Source organism: Peromyscus maniculatus, chromosome 2 (assembly GCF_049852395.1).
Source record: "Peromyscus maniculatus bairdii isolate BWxNUB_F1_BW_parent chromosome 2, HU_Pman_BW_mat_3.1, whole genome shotgun sequence".
Classification (NCBI taxonomy): domain Eukaryota; kingdom Metazoa; phylum Chordata; class Mammalia; order Rodentia; family Cricetidae; genus Peromyscus; species Peromyscus maniculatus.
This window is the reverse complement of record NC_134853.1, coordinates 121,379,380-121,400,510: the sequence shown is the minus strand read 5'-3', so window position 1 is coordinate 121,400,510 and position 21,131 is coordinate 121,379,380. Positions and strand designations below refer to the sequence as shown.

The window sequence follows — 21,131 nt, the reverse complement described above, 5'->3', positions numbered from 1 at the left end:
CATAGTCCGTGTCTAAAACTCCCCAGAATCTTTAGCAGTCCCAACACTATTTAAAAGTCCAAAGACCAAATTCTCTTCTGAGACACAAAGCAAGCTTTTAACTAAACGTCCATTTAAAACAAAAACAAGCTACATGCTTAGAGAAAATACTGGCACAAAGTCAACGGTCTCACTCTAATGAGAAGACTAGACGAAGAGCAAGTAAAATGGAACCAAAACAAGAAAGAAAGCCAGGAGGACAAAGGCCAAGCCCCGTAGTTCCATGGCTGGCATCTCAGGGTCGTGATGGACTCCTCTGGGCCCCAAAGGGTTTGGATAGCATCATCCTTCCAGCTCTGCCGACTGCAGCACACTTCACTTTTTCCCTTGCTCACACTCCATCTCATTCCTGCAACTGTCCTCAGTGTATATCCCATGGTCCTGGCATGTCCAACATTCTGGGATCTGGATTAGATCCACACAATGGCCAGTCAGGCCCTCCTTGCAGAAACTCTGAGCCCGCCACACATCTCCTGGTTTTACTAGCTCTCTGGAATCTTCGTGCAAGTCTCCATGACCTTTCAGTCTTACATCTTTCATGCCTATAAAATGGGTGCCACATGAGTCATGCTAAGTTTTGCTGTCAGCCTGAGACGTAATGTAGCCCCCTTGGACCACACAGTTATAATGGCTTCTGGATGCCTTGGTGGTTGAATCTGCACACGTTTCTTTGAGAGTTGTTTTCAAGCAGGGAATCCAGTTCAGAATCTTCTCAAATGAATTTGCATTTTTTATAAGCTGGAGCCTTGGATGGGTGGAGTCTGGCCCTTATGGGACCTTTTCTATTTGTCCCAGTGAAGAACACTAGGTGTCTCTTGAATAAGGCTAATCCCTTCAGTAACTGCAGCTCCTTTTCCCATCTGCCTTATCTGTATCTTTAAATCCACTCGAGCGATTTTCTTTTCCAAACTGTATACTTTTCATACCCCTTTGCTCTGCTTGCCACTCTCTCGCTGTAGGCCTGGATCAGAGCTGTGAGCAGTCACGATGAGGCAGCCAGAGTGCAATTCCGTCTTGAGGTTTCTCCAAACAAATTAGTCCCTTACTATTAAATCCAGCCTTACTCAAGCTCACAGGATATAGGCAAAATGTGACCAGGTTCTGTGCCAGAATGTGACATGATGGCCTCCGTCCCTGGAAGGATCTTCTGAAGCCTCCTGAGCGAGGCCTTCCCACTGCGTGTCTCCATTCTTCCACATTCCCATCAGAATGGCTCAGCAAGCGCTTTCACAGTGTTCTGGGGCTTCTCTAGCCCCAAGTCCCAAATTCTTCCACAATCCCCCCAGATATCAGCTCTGCGTCCTAAGAACCACATGGTCAGGTTTACTGTGGCAACAACCCCACTACTGGGACGATGCTTCTGTCTCAGTTACTTTTCTCATTCTATAACTTGACAAGGGCCACTTCAGGAAGGACTTCCTCAGACTCACCATTTAAAGGTACAGTCCATCATGGCCAGAACGGCACGACAGCAGGGGGATGACACATTCACTATCAGGAAGTAGACCCGGATGGGTTCTGGTGCTTGGCCCATTGTCTCCATTTTTACAAACTCTGGCCCATGGCTGCCATATGCATTTAATGTGCATCTTCCTACCATAATGAAACCAATTTAGAAATTCCCTCACAGACAGGCCCAGATATTTGTATACTAGATGATTCCAGAACCTGTCAAGTTAACAATCAAAAATTAACAATCACAACTTTAAAAAATGTATTTTTCATTTCTAATTGTGTGTGTGTGGTGTGTGTTTCTGTGTGGGTATGTGCATGAGTATGCAGGTACCTTAGGAGGCCAGAGGCCTCCTGGGGGTAGCAGAGTCACAGGCAGTTGTGAGCCGCCCAGTGTGGATTCTAGGAACAGAACTCAGGTCCTTTAGAAGAACAGTACTTTCTCTTAATTGCTGTGCCATTTCTTCAGTCCCACCTCCAACTCCCTTCACAACTTCTGATCCTCCTGCCTCGGCCTCCATAGCACTGGGATTACAGATATGTGCCGCCATGCCTGGGCTTGCCCAATTTTTAGAACAAGGAGCCTGAGGTTCCTAGGGACAGTGAGAAAGCTTGGATTAAAATCCAAGGTTCTCTCTCCTGGCTTTTGTGAGTTGTTTTGAGAACAAAATCTGCTGTCATAGCTTCTGAATGTCTCCGAAAGCTGACTTAAGAATGAGCTTTGCCTTTCTGCGCAGCGCCTCGGACCGAGAGCTGCTCATACAGCATGGCGGGCAGCGGAGGCCCCGGGCTGCGGAACCCGGCCTGTCCTCGGGAACCCGGCCTGTCCTCGGGCTCTTCCAGGTGCCACAAAACCTGTCTCTTGAAGATGCTTGAACAAATGTTTTCCAAAAACTTGTCATGGAAAGTGATGTAAACAAGCCACCAAGAGGACAGTTGCCAGTAAAAAGCCCATTGGTGGCTGCAGGAGAATGTCCAAAGTCAGTAGCTGTGATGTTTACAAACGCGCCATTGTTCTGGATGCGGCACACGTTTGGAATGTAAAATGAAGAATTGGTCAAGAAACTGTGAGCAGAAGCAAGTGATGAGAATCAGTATTTTATTTATTGTTTATTACTATCAAATTATGTAGAAATAAAGAGCTGATTGTTGTGGGCAGTTAAAAAAAAAAAGAATGAGCTTTACAAGCCGGAGTGCTACACACTGGGCCTGCTTCACCGGGGAAGCCCTCTGAATGACTGAACTCTGGCTTTTGGCTCGCAGGCCTCATGCCTTCAAAAGCACAGCCACAAAGCTGCCAGGTCAGCCTTCCTGGCAGGGCGGGGGTGAAGGAGCAGAGGAGAGGTAGTCTCAAGAAAATGGCAGGCAGCTCAGCTCTAAAGGAAATAAGAAACCAAGTGAGGGTTTATAAGACGCTCGGAGGAAGAACCCGGCACAGTAATTGTTTACAGGCCACTTGTGAGTCATCTGAAGACGCCTGAACTAAGAAATACAGCTTACAGCAGCAGCCTCCTCTGAAAGAGTTAATCCCCCAGAATTGGTCCTCCAAGGCACATGACCCATTCACATCCATGAAGCCAGAGACTTAAGCTTTGCATACAAATAATTTCCCTGAACTGACCCTTGATCCCTGCTGTTCCCAGCTTGCTTACCAACTAACCTCAGAAGAATGTGTGCCCAGGCCCAAGCGGAAACCAGGCTGTATTTGATCAACCATTCTACTTCAATGCTCCCAGCTACTTCTTGGCTAGATGCAGACATTAAATACATATTCAACGAAGCATTACTTACTTCATTATTTACTTAGTTTTTCCTAGCTAATTTGATTCAATACAAGAATTTAAGATTTTGCAAGGAAACATGTAGTAATGTGAATGCTGTGTGGAGAAAAACATTTAGAATTCTCATGTGATAATAACAGTACAATATCTATATATTTTTAAATCTTATAACTGAGAGAGCCAACCTCAAAAGATCAAATTCTAATGCAATGGGAGATACGGTCAGCCCTGTCTGCAGGCTCCACACCTTTGGGGTCAACCAAATGAGGATAGAATATATTGGGAAAACCAGCCTCTGTATTGAACGTGTACAGAATTTTTTTTTTCCTCACCACTATTCCCTAAACAATGCAGTAAAACCACATTGTGTTGTGTATTATTGGTAATCTAGAGGTGACTTAAAGTCTACAGGAGGATGTGTGGGGATCACCCTCAAATGCAAGGCTAACCCCGCACAGGCTTAGGTTGTAGGTCTTACAATCCCCGGCCCACAGCCCAGGAGCGCTATGGCTCGGCTCACTGATTGCGGCATACTGTTCGGCTGAGTTTAGGAACATGTTGGTGTGCTGAAAGGAAAAATGATGGGGTGACAACAGTCTTCTCAGCAGACTTCGCACATGCCCGTTCATTACAGATTTTGAAGAACAGCAATGCAGCTTCAACAATTTATGACCAAGACACCGAGTCAAAATTAAACAAGACATTCACCATGGTCCTAAAATAATCAGTCTTAACTCACATCAGATAGAAGGCAAATTTGGAGCGGGCAGGGCGTGGGTGGGTGAAGATAAACTTATAAAAGATAATTCTCACACGTTATCTCCTTGATAATAATTTGCTATGTCAGAATGAGATTCTTCATACAATGAATCCCGAGTGTTTGAAGCAGATACCAGTTACCTTGTAAACTTCTCAAAAATAACTTGTTACATTTGTGCTTATGTTCATTTGAATACACACTAATTATGATTTAGTTTTGATAGCTCAGTGAATTACTGCAGACTGAAGCCCACACCTTAAAGTTATAATTCTATTTATAACTTTTCTAATATAATCATGACATAGACACAGCCAAGTAAGAAAGTAGAGATGGGAAAAGAGACTGGTCAAAAAGTGGAAACTGGCAAATCACAAATTATAAAAATGTGTGCCACTTGATGTTTAAAAACATATTCATCTACAAGATGTATTACATGGTTACTACATCTGTGACAATATTTATAAAACACAAATGCCTTAGCAATTCCAAAGCACAAACACATCACACAAAAAAGTTAAACTTATATCCTAATATATGAAATGAAGCATTGTTACCACTGACCTGGGATTCTTCCAAAGGCAAAATGGATTAAACTTCCCAAGCCCTCATGCTGAATCAGCACCATCTATGCGTCCCTGAGATTTCTCAACAGGTGCATGAGAAATAGAGATGTTCACCAACTGACACATGAGTTATATCCCAATAAATCTATCATTAGTGGGAAACACAATATCAAAAATAGTCTTAGTACTTCATTCTTTAAAAAAAGTCTCAGAATATTTTTAGTATGTAATTGGGCTAAAAAACCAACTTCATGATAGTGTGAACGAACAGGTTCTTGGCCATGCACACACAGCTGGGTAAGAGTGTTTTGTCAACACGATGGGATGTGACACAAAAAATACTACAATGAAGTTTTCATACAACCCAACACCCAGTGTGGGTCCATACTGGATTCCCTTATAGCTGAGGCTCACAGCTGCTACCCAGCATGGCTGGAAAGGATCCTCCCATACATCAAGAATGCAAGGTGCTGCAATTTGAAAAGACACAGGATTTCCACTGAATGCGCATCACTTTGCACCACCTTGAAGTTGAATCCCTTTTTTTTTTTGAGCTGAGGATCGAACCCAGGGCCTTGTGCTTGCTAGGCAAGCTCTCTACCACTGAGCTAAATCCCCAACCCTACCTTAAAGTTGAAAAGCTGTTAAGTCAAAGCATGGTAACTTGAATCTTGCGAAGTCAGAGCCATCTCTGATCAATGAAACTAGAGAGATGCTGGAGGAACGGGGTCCATGTGGTCCAGAATGACCTGTAACTCACAATGGACTCTAAGCTGGCCTGGAACTCACGATCCTCTTGACTCAGCCTACCCACGGCTAGGATGGATTACAGGTGTGGGGCACTACCATATCTAGCACTCATAAAGATAAAAAATAAATCCAGGATAACTAAGATGCTAGTCAAAAATGATCAGAACTTTTCCTCATTTTACTGCCCCCTGGAAGGTTGGCAATGGTCATTGAAGTGGACACGTGGATCCCTGCCTTTTGCCCAAATGAATGGATTGTACAGCAATCTCAAAATGTGCATTGAATCTACTCAGTTCTAAGAGATCAGCTCCAAGACAGGTCCTGGTAGGTACATTTTTTTGTTTACTATTTGTGTGTGTGTGTGTGTGTGTGTGTGTGTGTGTGTGTGTGTGTGTGTGTATGTGATGTTTCAAGACAAGGTTTCTCTGTGTAACAGTCCTGGCTATCCTGCCATCTGCTTTCTAGACCAGGCTGGCCTCAAACTCACAGAGATCCACCTGCCTCTGCCTCCCAGAGTGTTGGGATTAAAAGCATGCACCACCACCACCCAGCTACTTTTTGGTTTTTGAGACACAGTCTCACTATGTGGCCCTGGCTTGCCTGGAATTCATTTTGTAGACCAGGCTAGCCTTGAACTCACAGAGATCCTCCTGCCTCTTCCTGAGTGCTGGAGTTAAAGGCATGCACCACCATACCCAGCATGACGGGGATATGTTGATGTAAACAGAACTCCAGTGTGTCCAGCAGGAGTTCGCTGGGGCATTTTTTAGTGAGCAGGGAAGAGGGACCCTCTTCAGAAGGGTGTAACCTCTGGAGGCCTGTAATTACTGGATTCATTTTATTACAGCCTGAGCTTACATCAACAACCAGAGGTTGGGAAAGTCAAAATAGTAAGGCAAGATGAACCAGTCAGGCAAAATGATTCTAAAGCAAAAGTCAGTTGAATAATCGTGTGCCTCAAACCTTCCTGGCTCCCCATTCCAGCCAGGACAAAGTCCAGACAAGGACCTCCATAGAGAGGCAGTTGCCTCCCATTGACGCCCATTCCCATCCTGGTTCAATGCCTTCCTTGAGCCCTAGCTCTGAAGATCCCTAGGCCCTCACTCACTTCACACAATTGCACAAATTCTCCAGTTATTGTTCATCAACACCCAAGGGGCTGTTTGTGAATGCTATCTTAACTGGCCCTATCTGCACACGAAGTGGTCAGTCTCATTGATTCATTGTCTTTCTTTAGCTCTGCATGTTTAAATGTTGACTTTTCCCTTTAAGGGATATAGGTCCCTCCAAGGCAGGGCCTCTGCTCTGCCTAGTTCCTAGAATCCTTAAAAGTGTGCTGATACACGCCCAGAGCTGAACCGCAGACCGTGAACAGACTGGCTGACTCACACAACCTAAGGACCTACACAGGACCAGGTAACCTTTAATCCTAAGCAATGCTGTCTTGATCAGATAAGGAGTGTAAAATTCACAACTCTCTGATGAAGACTGTATATGTATCCCAGTTAACACTCATTCTCTCTAATCCTGGATGTCATCGCATTTTTAAATAATGAAAGGAAGTTTCCTGGGAGAACAGTGTCACTTAAAAACACTCCACCTGCAGCAGTAGAAGCGGCATGTATGGAAAGAATAAAAAGCATATCTGAATGAACACACAAACACTCTAAAGAAAAAAGAAACAGGTACCTGGAGTTGGTGATGTGACTCATTGGGTAAAGGCATTTTCGATCAAACCTGAAAACCTGAGTTCCATCCCTGGGACCCACATCATGAAAGGAGAGAAACATCTGACTTCTACACTCATGCTATGACACCAGAATGCCCCACCCCTACTAAATCAATGTTTAAAAAAAAAAGTGTAAAAACTAAATCAACGTTTAAAAAAAAGTGTAAATGATAAGAGAAGCGTGCAGTATAATAATAAAATAAAAATTTTAATTATAAAAATAAAATCAAAATTTTACTTTTAGTTATAAAAATAAAATGCCTTACATATATTTGTATTATAATTAAAAAATAAAATAAAATTGAATGCTTAATATCCACACAAAGATTCTGTTGTAGCCGGGCGGTGGTGGCGCACACCTTTAATCCCAGCACTCGGGAGGCAGAGCCAGGCGGATCTCTGTGAGTTCGAGGCCAGCCTGGGCTACCAAGTGAGCTCCAGGAAAGGCGCAAAGCTACACAGAGAAACCCTGTCTCGAAAAACCAAAAAAAAAAAAAAAAAAAAAAAAAAAAAGATTCTGTTGTAAACCATCAAAGCTACAGTAAAAAGTGAAAAGTATCATCCTCTATAAAGAGCACATGTAATCCCAGCACTAGGAGGCTGAGTCAGGACGATTCCCCAGCCTCGGCCAGCCTGAGCTACACAGTGAGAGCCTCCCTCAAGAAAGAACACATTTCAGTATATGTAAGTCTAAAACTAAGGGTAGGTGGGACGGGGGGTGGAAGTACATCTGAGTCACTATGGCAGGATTCTATTACCACAGTCAGGGGTGATCCTGGACGCTTTTCATTTTAATAAGAAAATAATTATATACGGAATGATGTTTTGCTTTGTTAATTCTAGCCTAAGAACAATGTGGCCACATTTGTATTATATTTCCTGGAAGCCGCAGGGATTGTTTACTCTGGAAGAAAGAAACAAGTGGCCTGCCATGGATTTTCTCCAAATTTAAGAGTCTGTCACCTCACCCCACACACTCACCTCTCTAACAGGCACCATCAGTAAACAAGGCCAAGAAACACAGCTGTGACCAACACAATGCTTGCCTGTAAGAAGTGAAAAGGGAAATAGCATACTGGCACACAGAATGTGTTCAGGAAACATTTCATAAATTAATTACCTAGTGAATTCTAACCTTGTGAGGAAGGAGTTCCAAATACACAGTAATTTCAAGTTTTCCTACTCTTAAATATAGCCCAGCTTTCTCCACCATGAATAAGCCGAACATCAAATCCCACTAATACTCTTGAAATTTATGTACTGGGCATTGTTCTGAGTCACTGATATTTCTGAGGCATTTTCAATCTTTTTTGATTTCCCAGTAAGTCTAGAATGGCTAATGCAACTGACATACTAAACACAATGGGAGGAGCTGATGTAGAACAGTAACTATTAGAAGGATACAAAATCTACCATTTAAAACCCCTGGGCAATTCTTGCAGTTTGGACTTCGTTTCTTGAGTCCTCCAGGTAGGTCGCGGGCAGTGCCAACCTCGCTAAGACTCTCGGGATCAGTAAGTCTGCCTCTTTCCTCCTGGTGCTCGCTCTCCAGCACCCCCCCTCGCCACACTGTGACTGTTTACCAGTCTTATCTAACTTTAATATCTGAGAGAGGGGTATGCAAATACAAACTCCACATCTGTTTTTAGTTTATTAATAATAATAATAATAATATCTTGGAGATATGGTCTATGCTGGCCTCGAACTCACCATGTAGCCAAGGATAACCTAGAACTCTTGATCCACCTCTCCTCCTCCTGAGTGCTAGGATTTCAGGCCTGGGCTACAACACCCTGCTTTTATGGCCATCTGCATTTACATCAACCCCAGAAATTTCAAATGTCAAACACCCATGCCAGGTGTTGGGGGTTTACAATCAGCATACAGCTTAGTCTTGCCTAAGCCTCAAGAACGGTCACCATTTCTTCCCATTACTGGAGAACACTGAAACCAACTGTCTCCCTCCAAAAATTCCTTGGGTTTCCAGGGGTTTTTTCCTGATGGTCTCTGGGGAAGGGACAGAAGAACCCACAGAACGCACACAGACACTCCCTCCAGTAGCAGCACGGGCCTCTCACCCAGAGAAGAGCTGATGAGGGCATCTGACCCAATCCCGCACTTCCTCTGTCAAGCACCTTAGACAGAAGACAGTGAAAGCAACCAGCACAGGGACAGAAGGCCAGTGTCCTGCAGAGGCACCAGGCAGACAGCAGCCCAAGGCGCTCAGATGCATTAGTGAGGACTGAGGGTCAGTAAGATGGACCTGCTATGCTTTTGATATTCAATGATTAGGGGGTGAGGGGAAGTGAGATATTTAAAACACACAACCCCACCTCTAACAGACATACGAGTATCACGAGACAGTTTATAAATACTGCACATTTACAACAAAGAGACAATACAGCCAATCAGATGCTTATTTCTCAGTTATCCACAGCCAGTAACTGCCTAGGTGTTATGGCTTCTCAGTGATGTTTTTAACTCAACACAGTGACATGAAACTATAAGGACTATTTAAACTAATTATATCAGGAATGGAGTTGGAGCAGATCGATGAATCAATCAATATATTTGTGGATTGTTACTTCTGGCCATTCTTGGGTAAAGGAAGGAGTGAAGGGAGGGAGTGAGGGAGGGTGGAGGGAGGGAGGGAGGGAGGAAATAAAGAAAATGTTGGCCATCAGACAGTGGAGCCAGTCTGTTTTGCTTCCCAGGATGGGTCTTATCAGGTCTACCACAGCTGAAGAGATTCCAAATTGCTTTATTCCACACTTGGATTTTCTCCTGCTAATAATTCCTCCCTTCCTGCCTGTGACTGGCAGGCTTCTTCCACACTGCGGTAATGTGGGACAGCTAATTATCTACCGATCCACCTTGCTATTCCACACTTGGCAACTTTTATCTGCACAGGACAGCTGCACTCTGTGTGTTTGAAGTAACATGTCAGTCTCTGCTAATGCAACAAGACTTACATCCCTAATGATGTCTCCACACTTTGAAGCAACAACTCAAAGCCTAATTAAAAATTCAGATTCATTCTCACCGGCTTGCTGATTTTTTTTTAAAACTGTCCTTTCACCAGAGCCTCGAAGTATCTTTTAAAATAGTCCATGCAAAAATAATATAGACTATATTTTTTAAAATCCAAAGGAAGTCAAGGACAAAAGGGGCTGTAGTCTTGGGCTCTGTGCCTTCTAAAAAATGGTTCTGGCTGGAAGAGAACCCAAACACTATTGAGGATGAGATAAGAAGGTAGGGCATGGGCTTCTACTCTGCAATTACCACAAAGTATGTATACCTAGAGAAACAGGGACCATAAGCCACTTTGCAGTCTGACCCATTGGGTATTTGGAGATGGGAGCTTTCAAACTGCAATTTTGACTGTGGGAAGTTTAAGGAGGACTCTTATCTTTGGACTCAGAAAAAGAAAGCAGTGTTAAAAAGAATGTTCCAATAACAAATGTCATTTACAGTGTGTCATCACTGAGTCAAACTCCTCCAGAGAAATACTGCAGTGTCCACTAAAACAAACGAAGGGACTTCAGAATCCAAGTAACTAGGGAAAAGATCTAAGTCCTTTAATTCAATTTCAAAACAGAACTTTGTCTGAAATGACAGGTGACATTTCCTTCTGCGGCTCTTATATAAACAAACACTAAAGGACCAAAGCTGCTCTTCCCCTAACCTTTTCCCAATGCTTTGCCTTTTGTTACTGTATTTATGTTTTGTTGGTTTATTTGTTCAGTGCTGGGGATTAAACTGAGGCCCTCATGAAGGCAGGATGACGGCTCTGCCCCTGAGCCCTGTGCCCAGTCCCACTTTCTCCTTTGAATAGTTAATTTAGTAGTAACAGTTCACAATGGTAAGCAGCAAGTAATCAATCACATTTGCCCCTTCAATCAGCATCTAGCATTCTGTAAGTCTCAGCATCTCGGAACTTCCTTCAGTGGCTCGCTGACTTTTAAGTACTAAGTAATAACTTAAACTCATCTAACCAGCATCACGCTAAACCATCACCTTCATGATCTCAACCGTAAAGGAGCTAACCAGCTTCCAAAGGAGGAATGTTTGGGGTTGACTCAAGCTTCCTCTCCCAATTCGAGGCACTCCCACAGTATCAGGTCATGAGATATCCCAGTGATCAGAAAGACCCAAGACTGAGACTAGAACCTACAGCTACAACACATCACTAGGAAAATCTGGTCTGGTCTGTAGCTTCCAGGGAACAAGTCACTTACACATAAGAGCACTCTATTGGACCCTCTCAGCCTTGGTACCCAATGATCAGACAGTGTGGGCAACAGGCCAGCACAGAGGGTGAGGCTATTGCATCTGGTTCTGTACTGCTCTTCTGGAAAGAAGCAGGCTCTCCTTGAACTGGACCCGGGGATATGGGAAACAGGAATGGAGCAGGCCCTGGCAGGTGGTGCTGGCCATCACAGTTTGAGTCTTAAACCTCTTAGCAGAGTTTCTTAAGGTCTAGGCTTGCTCAAGATTCTAGCTCCTTTCCCCAGAGCACACCCTCCAACCCAAGGGGTTCAGGCACATGAAGCAACTGGCACCCAACCAGTGGGTAAGATGCTGCCAGCTATGTTGAAAAAGCAGGAGGCCCCACTTAGGCAGATGCGCACTGGGAGGCGGAAGGTACTAGGCACATCCTTTAGGCTGTTATGTAATCTCTGCAGGAAGATCTAGCCTAGAGACTCAACTGCAAAGGCAATAGGTTCCTTTCTCATTCAAGCTAGTGGGAGTGAGGTATGTTGGCACCTGCCAGAAAGGAAGTCTTGAGTGGTAAAAAGATCCTAGGGGGTCCCCACAACTTGACCTCTGCCTCCTTGCCCATTCTATCCCACACTTCAAACCCTAACGCCATCTTTTCATTTTTCAACAGGAGCTTTCTGGGAAGGCCACTCTTTGACTACACAACTTCCATTTGTTCCAGGCTAGACCCTTTCCTCATCAGACAAGTAAACATCCCTGACACCCTTTCTTCGAACATCCAGAACACCTCTTAGGATTGTGTCACTTTGTAAATTAACTGATATCGCAAGTCTAATAGAGTGCCTGGCACAAAAGAAACACTAAGTATTTGAAGTTTCTATAACGACAAGAAGCCCCTCTCTCAAGGTAATCCTTGCTTCATCAAAAAGTTCTGCTTTGTAACTACCCAGAGATTCTCTTCCAGCAGGGCTGGAAATACTTGTTGCTCTTACAGATAACTCAAGTTCAGTTCCCAGAACCCATGTCACAACTGTAACTCCAGCTACAAGGGCTCCAATGCCCTCTTCTGGCTTCCAGTGGTACCCACACACAAATGTGATGCAGACATAAACATAAATGAATCTAAAAAGGAAGGAAGGAAGGAAGGAAGGAAGGAAGGAAGGAAGGAAGGAAGGAAGGAAGGAAGGAAGGAAGGGAGGCTTCTTCCCCATAACCTGCACACAGCACTGCCTTTATCACCCAGAACCCACTGGTAATTCTAACCCAGACACTACTAACCAGAGTGTGGCCTCTGTCTCAATCTTGCCTGCAGATGTGTTTGTCTTGGCCCACACTGTTTTACTATTATTATTTTAATCTGACCCAATTGCCATCATGTTAAGAAGCAAGGCTTTTCTACATTTCCTGAAAAACAACCTGATATAATGACACTAGCCTGGACAGTGTCCCCATATTGCCTCTGGGCAACCAGAATGGAAACAGTAGCTCAACCCTCCTGCGGCCCTGGCAATTCCTCACAGCTAGTGTCCCACACCTCTCCTTCTGACTGACCCACACCCAGCCCACTTCCTTCCTTCTGCCCAAGAGACCTCGGAAACATTAGATGTGGCAACCCTGAAAGAGCCATAAATCACAATCATGACAATTCTCTCCATTCTGTCTTGACCATCAAAGTAGGTTTAGCCTTCCTAAGAAGGGAACTCATGGAGAAGATGCTAGACACACCCCTTACTCCTGCATCTCTCGGCCCCCAATTCTGCAATGAGGCACACAGTCACAGACTACTGAAAAAACAGAGGTGTGTGGAGCAGCTCTTCCTCTTTAGTCCTCAAAGGCCTCTCACTTAACAGCTTGTCTTACCCGCCCCCCCCATCACTCTGGGAACAGAAGTGGGCAGATGAGGTTCACACTACATCAAAACACATGTGCCTACACTACATACCAACCACAAGAAAACAAGAAACCTCACAGCCTCGCGGGAAAATGGGTCTGCAAGCAAGGGACACAAAATGTCACTGGGGGAGACCCAGAGGTTTTTCTATTGAGAAGGCTCGTCACTGGGCCAAAGTACCAGCTATTTAAAGTTCTATACAACAGGAAACCGAGAGAAAGAAAACACTGTTACGGAACATGCCAGATGACAATAAATGAAATTGTAATGCGATTTGAAACGTTACAAACAAAACTGCAGCATGTGGGGCTTGCTGCCTATCACCTGGGGGGAAGGAAGGGCAGGTGGAGGCAGCAGCAGAACCAGCCTGACCACCCACTAGTGGTCACCAGCTGCTTGAGCCGGAGGAGAGAGATGTGTGCGCTCTTACATTATGTCCTTTGGTCTTGCACGTTTTTTAAAAAAGACAGCTTTGCAATAACAAGTTTAAGAGTAAATAAGTAACTACAAATTGCACATCTAGTACTTTCTTCAGAAACCCCAGAGGTTTGGCAGCGCATGCTGGAGGGCTGTACGTGATACCCAAGAAACTCTGGAACAGAAGCATGGCCGCCTTGGAAACACTGTATCTGAGGATGAGATGGGCACTTGGCTCTGGAAGGAGCTGTAGGCTTCTGCTTACTCAGTGTTACAGCCTCACACTGAGCAGACCTCGCCCATCTTTACATATTTATATTTCTGTTTATTGAATCCTCTTCTGCAGGGCCCTGTGCCAGTCTGGTTTTGTTGGAGTTTTGCTGCTGTTGTTTTTTTTCTGGAAAATATATCTCCTCCTATGAACCACACGAAACGGGGAGACACTGGAGTTCAGGCTAGTTTAATAACATCTGGGAAGAGATTACACAACTAATAGGTGGCTGAGTCAAGAATGCTGCCCTTGGGGGCCCCCCCCCACCATGATATCCTGAGGTCCGGCAGATTCTTAGAGTCCAAGAAGACCCATAATGAATTTCAGTCCACCTCCTTAGCAAAAGCGGAGTTTTGGAAGGCTCTCACCTAACCCACCCACTTAGGCTAAAGGAATCAACTTGGCAAGCAGCAACCAGCAATAGCACTGACATGTTATAAAGTGTGAAACCATGGCCTTCCCCTTCCCAAGCCCAACTCAAGCCAGGCTGCCAGGGAAGCTAACAAGCACCAGGCGCGAGGCCAGCCAGGGCAGGCATCAGTGTGGAGGAAGTCCAGCCAGTACTAAGACAACAGCAGTCAGCAAAAGTCATTCAATATGTTTTTCCTTGGGCTCATTCTTAAGTTCAAGTTCAACTCAGAGTCACCTAAAACGGTTCTGCTTTCTTCTTCTCCAAATATTCAGTTCTAGAGGGAAGTAATATACAAATTTCCCACTAAGATTTTTACACACAAACATACAAACCAATCCACATCATTTGCAAGTGTTTTTCCTCTAAAATAGTCTTTAGTACATAAATATACATTGAAATCATTCCAAACCAGGTTATGCCTAGGATGCTACACAAAATAGGGAAAAATTTAAGCCTCACCTAAGTATGACCGACTGAATCAGCTTTTGGTTTGTAATCCAGCTCCTGAGAGGACATCTATCACCACAGATGGGTGAGGGTGGCCAAAGAGATGAGATACCACATAGGATCTATACGGAGAGGTGGAGTCAGAGCCAGCCTTCCCATAAAAGCTGGAGCTACACCAGCCTCCTCATCCAATGCCAGCACAGAGATCAGCAATGTCTGAGGATGGCTGATCTGCTCACAGTTGAGGCCACTCCTCCCACTTCCAGGGCCAGCCTCTGTGTGCGAACATTCCACCAAAGGGGCCAAAGTAGCTAACTTCCTTGATCACCACAGGAACAGAGCAAGGCTGTTCCGTGGCCTCTCTCTCTGCTACAGCACTCCCCAGTACCTCTCAAGGCCTCTAGGCCCTGCCAACCCATCGGGATCATCCTGCTTCCTCTTGTGTCTATTTCTGTCACTTGCTTAGAGTCTAGGATAGGAGTAAGGAGTGGGGGGCCAGGCTTTGGTCACCTTTTATCAGCGAAGTCTAACCCAAGACCTCTCGGAGGAGAAGGTCTCTACTCGCAATTTGTTAGAGAGGTCCAAAAATGAGCAGTGGCTTGGGTGGCCCCTGCAATCTGTCTTGCTGTCCCCGGGAGCTATGATTCACTACTTACAGCATTGCCATTTTCAATGGACACCTCTGACGGCCCAGGCCCTCCCACTCCTGAAGTCACCGTGTCTGGCTGCTGCTCTAATTGATGTGAAGCTAGCTCCACCTTGCACTTTGGGTATTTTTTTTTTTTTCTGAAAGGAAGCCCCTCCTCTTTCTCTCCCTGGGCCTCATACTGCATGCAGCCCTCTGACCAACCTGCTGCTGTGTCTGCCAAGTTCACAGCCAAGCATGCCCAGCTCAGCAGAACTAACACCAAGGCGGGCACACTGGCCCCGAGCCAGACCCTCGCTGTTAGGAAGCCTCAATTGTCATATAATGTTAAGTAGGCTTATAAAATACCTGGTGAAATGGCTCCCCGGGTAGAGAGGCCTTCCTTCTAACAAGCAGGCATTGGGGACTGAACATTTTACCTGTGCAATGGTACCTCTTCTTCAAGGCCAGCAGTACTCAACCTTCCTAATGCTGCACGCCCCAATTACAGTTCTTCGTGTTGTGGAGACCCCCCCCCAATCATAAAATTATTTTCGTTGCTACTTCATAACTATAAATTTGCTACTGTTGTGAGCCATAATGTAAATATCTGTGTTTTCCAGTGGTCTTAGGTGAGCTTCTATGAAGGAGTCATTTGGAAAAAAAACCCAAGGTTGAGAACAACTGTTTAAGACAAACTATTGGTGAAATTATGGCTACCCGCTACAACAAACCCTTTAAAAGGCAATGTGGGAATATCTTCTTGTAATTCCCTAAACACCTAGCACTGAGCTAAAAAACTACCACATCCATAGACATTTCTCAGCCACAGCTTCATAGTGACAGGTGTTACATCACATAGTGATGGCCTTCCTGTGTCAGGTCCCATCCAAGCCACACTGCAGGCCTTAGGAAGAAATCACCCAACTAGCAAGTGACGACTCTAGAATCCAGATCTCTGGGACACCCATGGGGCCCTTTCCACGGTGTGACAGACACCATGCAACCAAAGCTTGTTGCAACAAAGGATAAGCAGATACGAGTCACCCTGACACCATCCCTTTCTGCTCCCCAGACCTCAGCACGATGGCTTCAGTTCACCGGACTCCTGAGGAGACAGTGATGAGGTTTCTGATTTTTCCCCATGATCTATGATGTCTGCTGCCAGGGAGGCAGTATTCAGTGGCAGCTTCCCAGTAAAACTGATGAGTGTAAATCACATCCTCTAAAAAAAATGGGGGCTGTTATTTTAAAAAAAGAACCAACAAATGAAAAACATCAAAACAAAAACTTGAGTAGGTAACCCCAGTTGGAAAACTTTTCCAGGGAAATCTGTCAGACAGACTGCTCTTCAGTCTTCTCTGTGAGCAAGCACAAGAACCATGTCATGGGAGAGCATGGCGCTGAAAGGCTGTTTTTGCCTTTGTGAGTTCCCCCGGCAAAGGCTCGGGTGAGCAGGGTGGGTGTGCTGCCATTGGAGCTCCAGCAGAGCAGCGGGCCTCACCCGGGAAGCCACTTGATAATTTCTCAGAATGAAGAATTTTGGAAAATTTCAGCAGCAAAACAACTTGAAGGTCTGGAAATTGGCCTTAAAAATTAACAGGTCTACAGATAGTTTCTCATAAAATGCCAAGGTTAAATAAAAGGAGTCAATCCCTTCATTGGGGGGAGGGGGAGCAGACGCTCTCTTCCTGCAAAGGGACAAGGCCTTGATGTCTCAACCATTTTGTGTGTGTGTGTGTGTGTGTGTGTGTGTGTGTGTGTGTGTGTAAGTCATGCAGCTCCACCTAACATCCACTTGGGCTATTTGTCCCCGAAGCACCGAACCCACATTCCAGAACAGAGGGCACATCATCTTCATTTTAGGCAACAGGCCCACATTCATTTCAGATTCACTGAACAAACCCCAAAGTTCACAAGCTCTGTGCTAAGAGCCAGAAATCTATCTAGCATTGGATTTATTATACATAAGTACTTCTCCCAAAGCTGGCAGTCTCGCTACATTAAAAGGACTCTTACTGCAATCTCCCCCAAGACAGCAGCAAGTACAGCCCTAGACGAGGAATTTAAATACAGTGAGCACCTCACTTTCAAAAGAGGAGAGAAGCCACTTTACATATTGCCAGACAAAACCCTGTCCACAGGAGGTCCCTTTCTACAATGAGGTTGCAAAGGTGTTAGAAAGAGGCCAGTTGGGAGAGATAGAGGGCCATTTGGGCACACACACACCCCCACTGACCCGAGCTTTTCTTCTTGAAGTGTCTAAAGTGTCTCCCTACCTGAATGACAATGTGTCAGGATCAGATTTCACCTTTTGTCAAGGACCAGGGTGAGAAACAGTAAAACCGCGGCCGCCAGCATCTTATAAACGGCAAGCCTTTAGCTTACAGGAAGGGGAGGGGTTGCCATCCCTTGTCCCGCCCTAGAGATGGGGTGAAGGTGGCAAAGGCCGCCTAATCATGAAAGCAGAGCCTCAAATTGCCACACATGAAACCCCTTGTGCTAAAAGGGGGTCCTCTGTGGGAAAACACAATTCTGTGTGGGTCTAAATTAACGCACTCACCAGTGCAAAGCAAATCTGGAAGTCTTTCATTGCCTCCGAAAAGCCTTTCAACTCCTAGAAGGTCAGGGAGTCAGGAACCAGAAAATGCACATGGAAGAAATGAAAACTGAGCCTGAATCTAAACAAGGTGATAGGAAGTAATCGAAAGATGAACTTCAAAACAGTAGCTGTTATGGTGGAAATAAAGAAAACCTCCCTCCGTTACATGCCAGGCCCGGGTTTCTGCAAATAAGTGAAAATGTACCACTCCTAGCAGAGCTATCAGACCACCTTAGAAAAGCTAGCGTGGAGGAGACCTATGGAACTTGCTTTAAGCAAACTGCAACAACCTCTTAGGAGGCCTGGGTGGGAGTAGGGTTTAAAAAGAAAGAAGCCGGCAGAAACCTGAATCCCAAAGAGAAGCACAACACCTCGCCGGTGGGTGGTGGAGTGGTCACTCTAGGTTTCGAAATCAGAAACCTATTGAGACCACATTCCTAAAAACTTCGGTCTTTCGAAGACCAATTCCGGTCACCATGATTGCAGACATGCAAGGTCTAGAGAACTAGGCTGTTTCGCCGGTTTCGTACTCCGGATGGCATCTCATCAGTTCTTAATTGAGTGGGCCTTCTTCGCCAAGATGAGAATAACGGCGCGATAGGATCTCCAGGTGGTTGCTGTCTAGCAATTTTTACAACTGTGGGTTTTTAGTAGCATCGTCAGAAATTCTTATCAGCCGAAGGCAATTAATCTACAACCCTGGAAAGGCCGAAGCGGTAAACACTGGGAAAAATGGAAACCCTATTCACCTTGTCCTTCCTCCTCCCAGCAAAGGTACACACAATCCAAAAATTACACAACGGACTGCACGCGACCGAGGGCCGCAAGAGTGGAAAGCAACAAAAAGAGTCCCCACAGAGACTAGAGCGGGGATCCGCCAGGCCAGCCCGTCCCCTCCCCCAAAGCGGCGGGCAGGGAGAGCAAGCCCCGGCTGCTCGGCAGCCCGGACCCCCGCAGTCCTGCGGCCCGCGGACACTCTACCTTCCCTCCCTCTCCCACCCTTGTGCCAAGGTTCTCCAGGACGCCGGGAGGTTTCAAGGGGGAGGATTAGGGAGCCTTGGAGAATGCCTGGAGTCAGGCGGGACGCGCTGCCTCGGGATGGGGACACAAAGAGGGAAAGGGAGTTTGCAGGAGTGACGGATGAAAACAAATCTGCAAAGGAAGACAGTGCAAGCTGGGGAAGGAGATGAGGGTAGAGAGGAGAATCCCTAGCAAACATAATGGGGCCGGGGCCAAGGAGAGGGGGGGGGCTGTGCTAGGGAAAGTGGGTGAGGGGCAAAGGTTCTGCAAGGGAGGGCAGCGGCAGATGAGTACATGGGACAGACAGGATTCGATGTGGAGGAGTCTGCAGGAGACGAGGGGTCCCGTAGCCTGCAAGAGCGCTCAGTGCAATGCCCTGGGGGCTCTGTGCATCGGGAGAGCACTGCAAGAGAGGCGACGCGGAGAGAGGGTCGCTTACCTGCATGGTGACCACCCCTAGCTCCTCGGCCGCCAGCCTCCGCATCTGGCTCGCCAGCACTTGCGCCTCGTCCAGGATGGAGAAGTCGGCGTCGGCCACGGCGCCCAGGATCCAGCATGCCACTAGGCAGAGCAGCCAGAGGGGCGGCCGCGGGGCCCCAGGCCAGCCAGGGCAGCGGGGACAGCGGCGAACCAGAGCGGCTGGCCTCACGGTCTCCTCTTCCTTGGGCTCGCGGGCCATGCCGCCTCCGGCCACTCCCCGCCGACCGGCTCCGGGCGCTGGCCGAGGGAGGCGCAGCCCGCCAAACTTTCCTGTCTCCTGCGCTCCCGGCTCCGCGGCGCGGCGGCGGTGGCTGGCAAACTTAGGGGGCGCCCGGCTGCAGCGCGGGCGCGCGGGCGGCCACCATCGCCCGGCGGCGGCGGCTCCGAGACCGCGGCGCCCGCAGGCCGGGGCGGCTGAGAGCACGGGCGGAGCAGCGCTGCTTTCCCTTCCCCGAGTCCCGGCGCAGCCCGGAGACGGCGGCAGCGTCACCAGTGCTAGCGCGGCGGCGCGGCTGGGGCGGTCTCCCGGCGAGGAAGGCGAGGGAGGTTTAAAAGATCCGAGTGAAAGAAGAGAAAGGAATGAAAGCGGTGAGGGAAAGGGAGGTGTCTGGTGCCACCACGCTGCGCTCTGGCTCCGTACACTTCCCGGCTCCGCGGCTGCCGCGGCTGCGGTGATTTATGGAAAGAGGAGGGAGGCGGGGAAAGTCCCGCGCTCGCCCCTCCTCTCCCTCGCTTGCACGGGGCGACGCCCTGGGACGCTGGGGATCCGGGACGTTGGGGACCTCGCTTCCACAGGACCCTCCTGGCCTGGGAAGGACACTACTGGGACCTTCTCGTGGCTGGCCAGCCGACCTTTCCCCGCTCTCCACGCCCTGGCCCACTCAGGGGGATCTCGGGACCCACGCGTTACAGGTTCCACCCACCCACCTCCCAAAGTCCCTTTTAAGTTCGAGAACTCTGGCGTTTTGCCTGACAGAGATCTGGGAAGGAGGCAACTGCCGTTGGAGCCTCAACTCCCTTGCCTCGGTGTTATTAGTAACAATAGCTCGCCCTCGTGGGCGCAGCGGATTTGGTTTGTAAGCAGTTATTGTGGGCCCTGCACTGTACTCTGAGGTCTACGTTCAGTGTGTGTGGCTCATTATCCTTTAATCCCAGGACGTCCCTAGGAGGTAGTATCTTACTACCGAATTTTTAGGTAACCAACACTGAGGCTTAGGGAGTTGCAACAAATAGCTGAAGGTCACCCAGAGATGGGCGATGACCCAGAGTTTAAATACAAGCATTACTTTCAGGCCTTTGCACTGGATTCTGCCTGTCTCTCTATGGAAATCCATCTGACTCCATTACAAGCAAAAATGAAAAAAAAAAAAGCTGAAGCGGAGTCCATAGCACCCAACTGCTCTCCTAAGCATGGGTAGGCTCGGCTAACTTTCCTGTTCGCTCCAGACTCCTGGATCAGGCTCTCTGAGAACCACCATTTGGAAAGGAGTGGGTGGCATTGTGTGTGCTGGAGGGTGGACCCAAGTGTCTGTGTGTAAAGCATCCATTCTCTTTTCCACAGACTATGAATTTGCTCCTTCTAGGGATCTAGGAATTAGGGCCATGGGTAGGCAGATGTGGTGGTTTAAATGAGAATGCCGCCCCACCCCCACCCCCCCCCCCACCCCGCTC

At 46.9% G+C, this 21,131-nt stretch overlaps 1 protein-coding gene across 1 annotated transcript in view; it reads right to left on the bottom strand.

The window, feature by feature from the left end:
- Positions 1-20,129, bottom strand: part of Cachd1 (cache domain containing 1) — a 230,744-nt gene extending 210,615 nt beyond the window's left edge. Inside the window, exon 1 of the mRNA XM_006974048.4 lies at positions 19,420-20,129. Coding sequence (XP_006974110.1) covers positions 19,420-19,659 — 240 coding nt within the window. The 5' untranslated portion in view covers positions 19,660-20,129. The remainder of the gene's footprint in view (positions 1-19,419) is intronic.
- Positions 20,130-21,131: the final 1,002 nt, after the last annotated feature.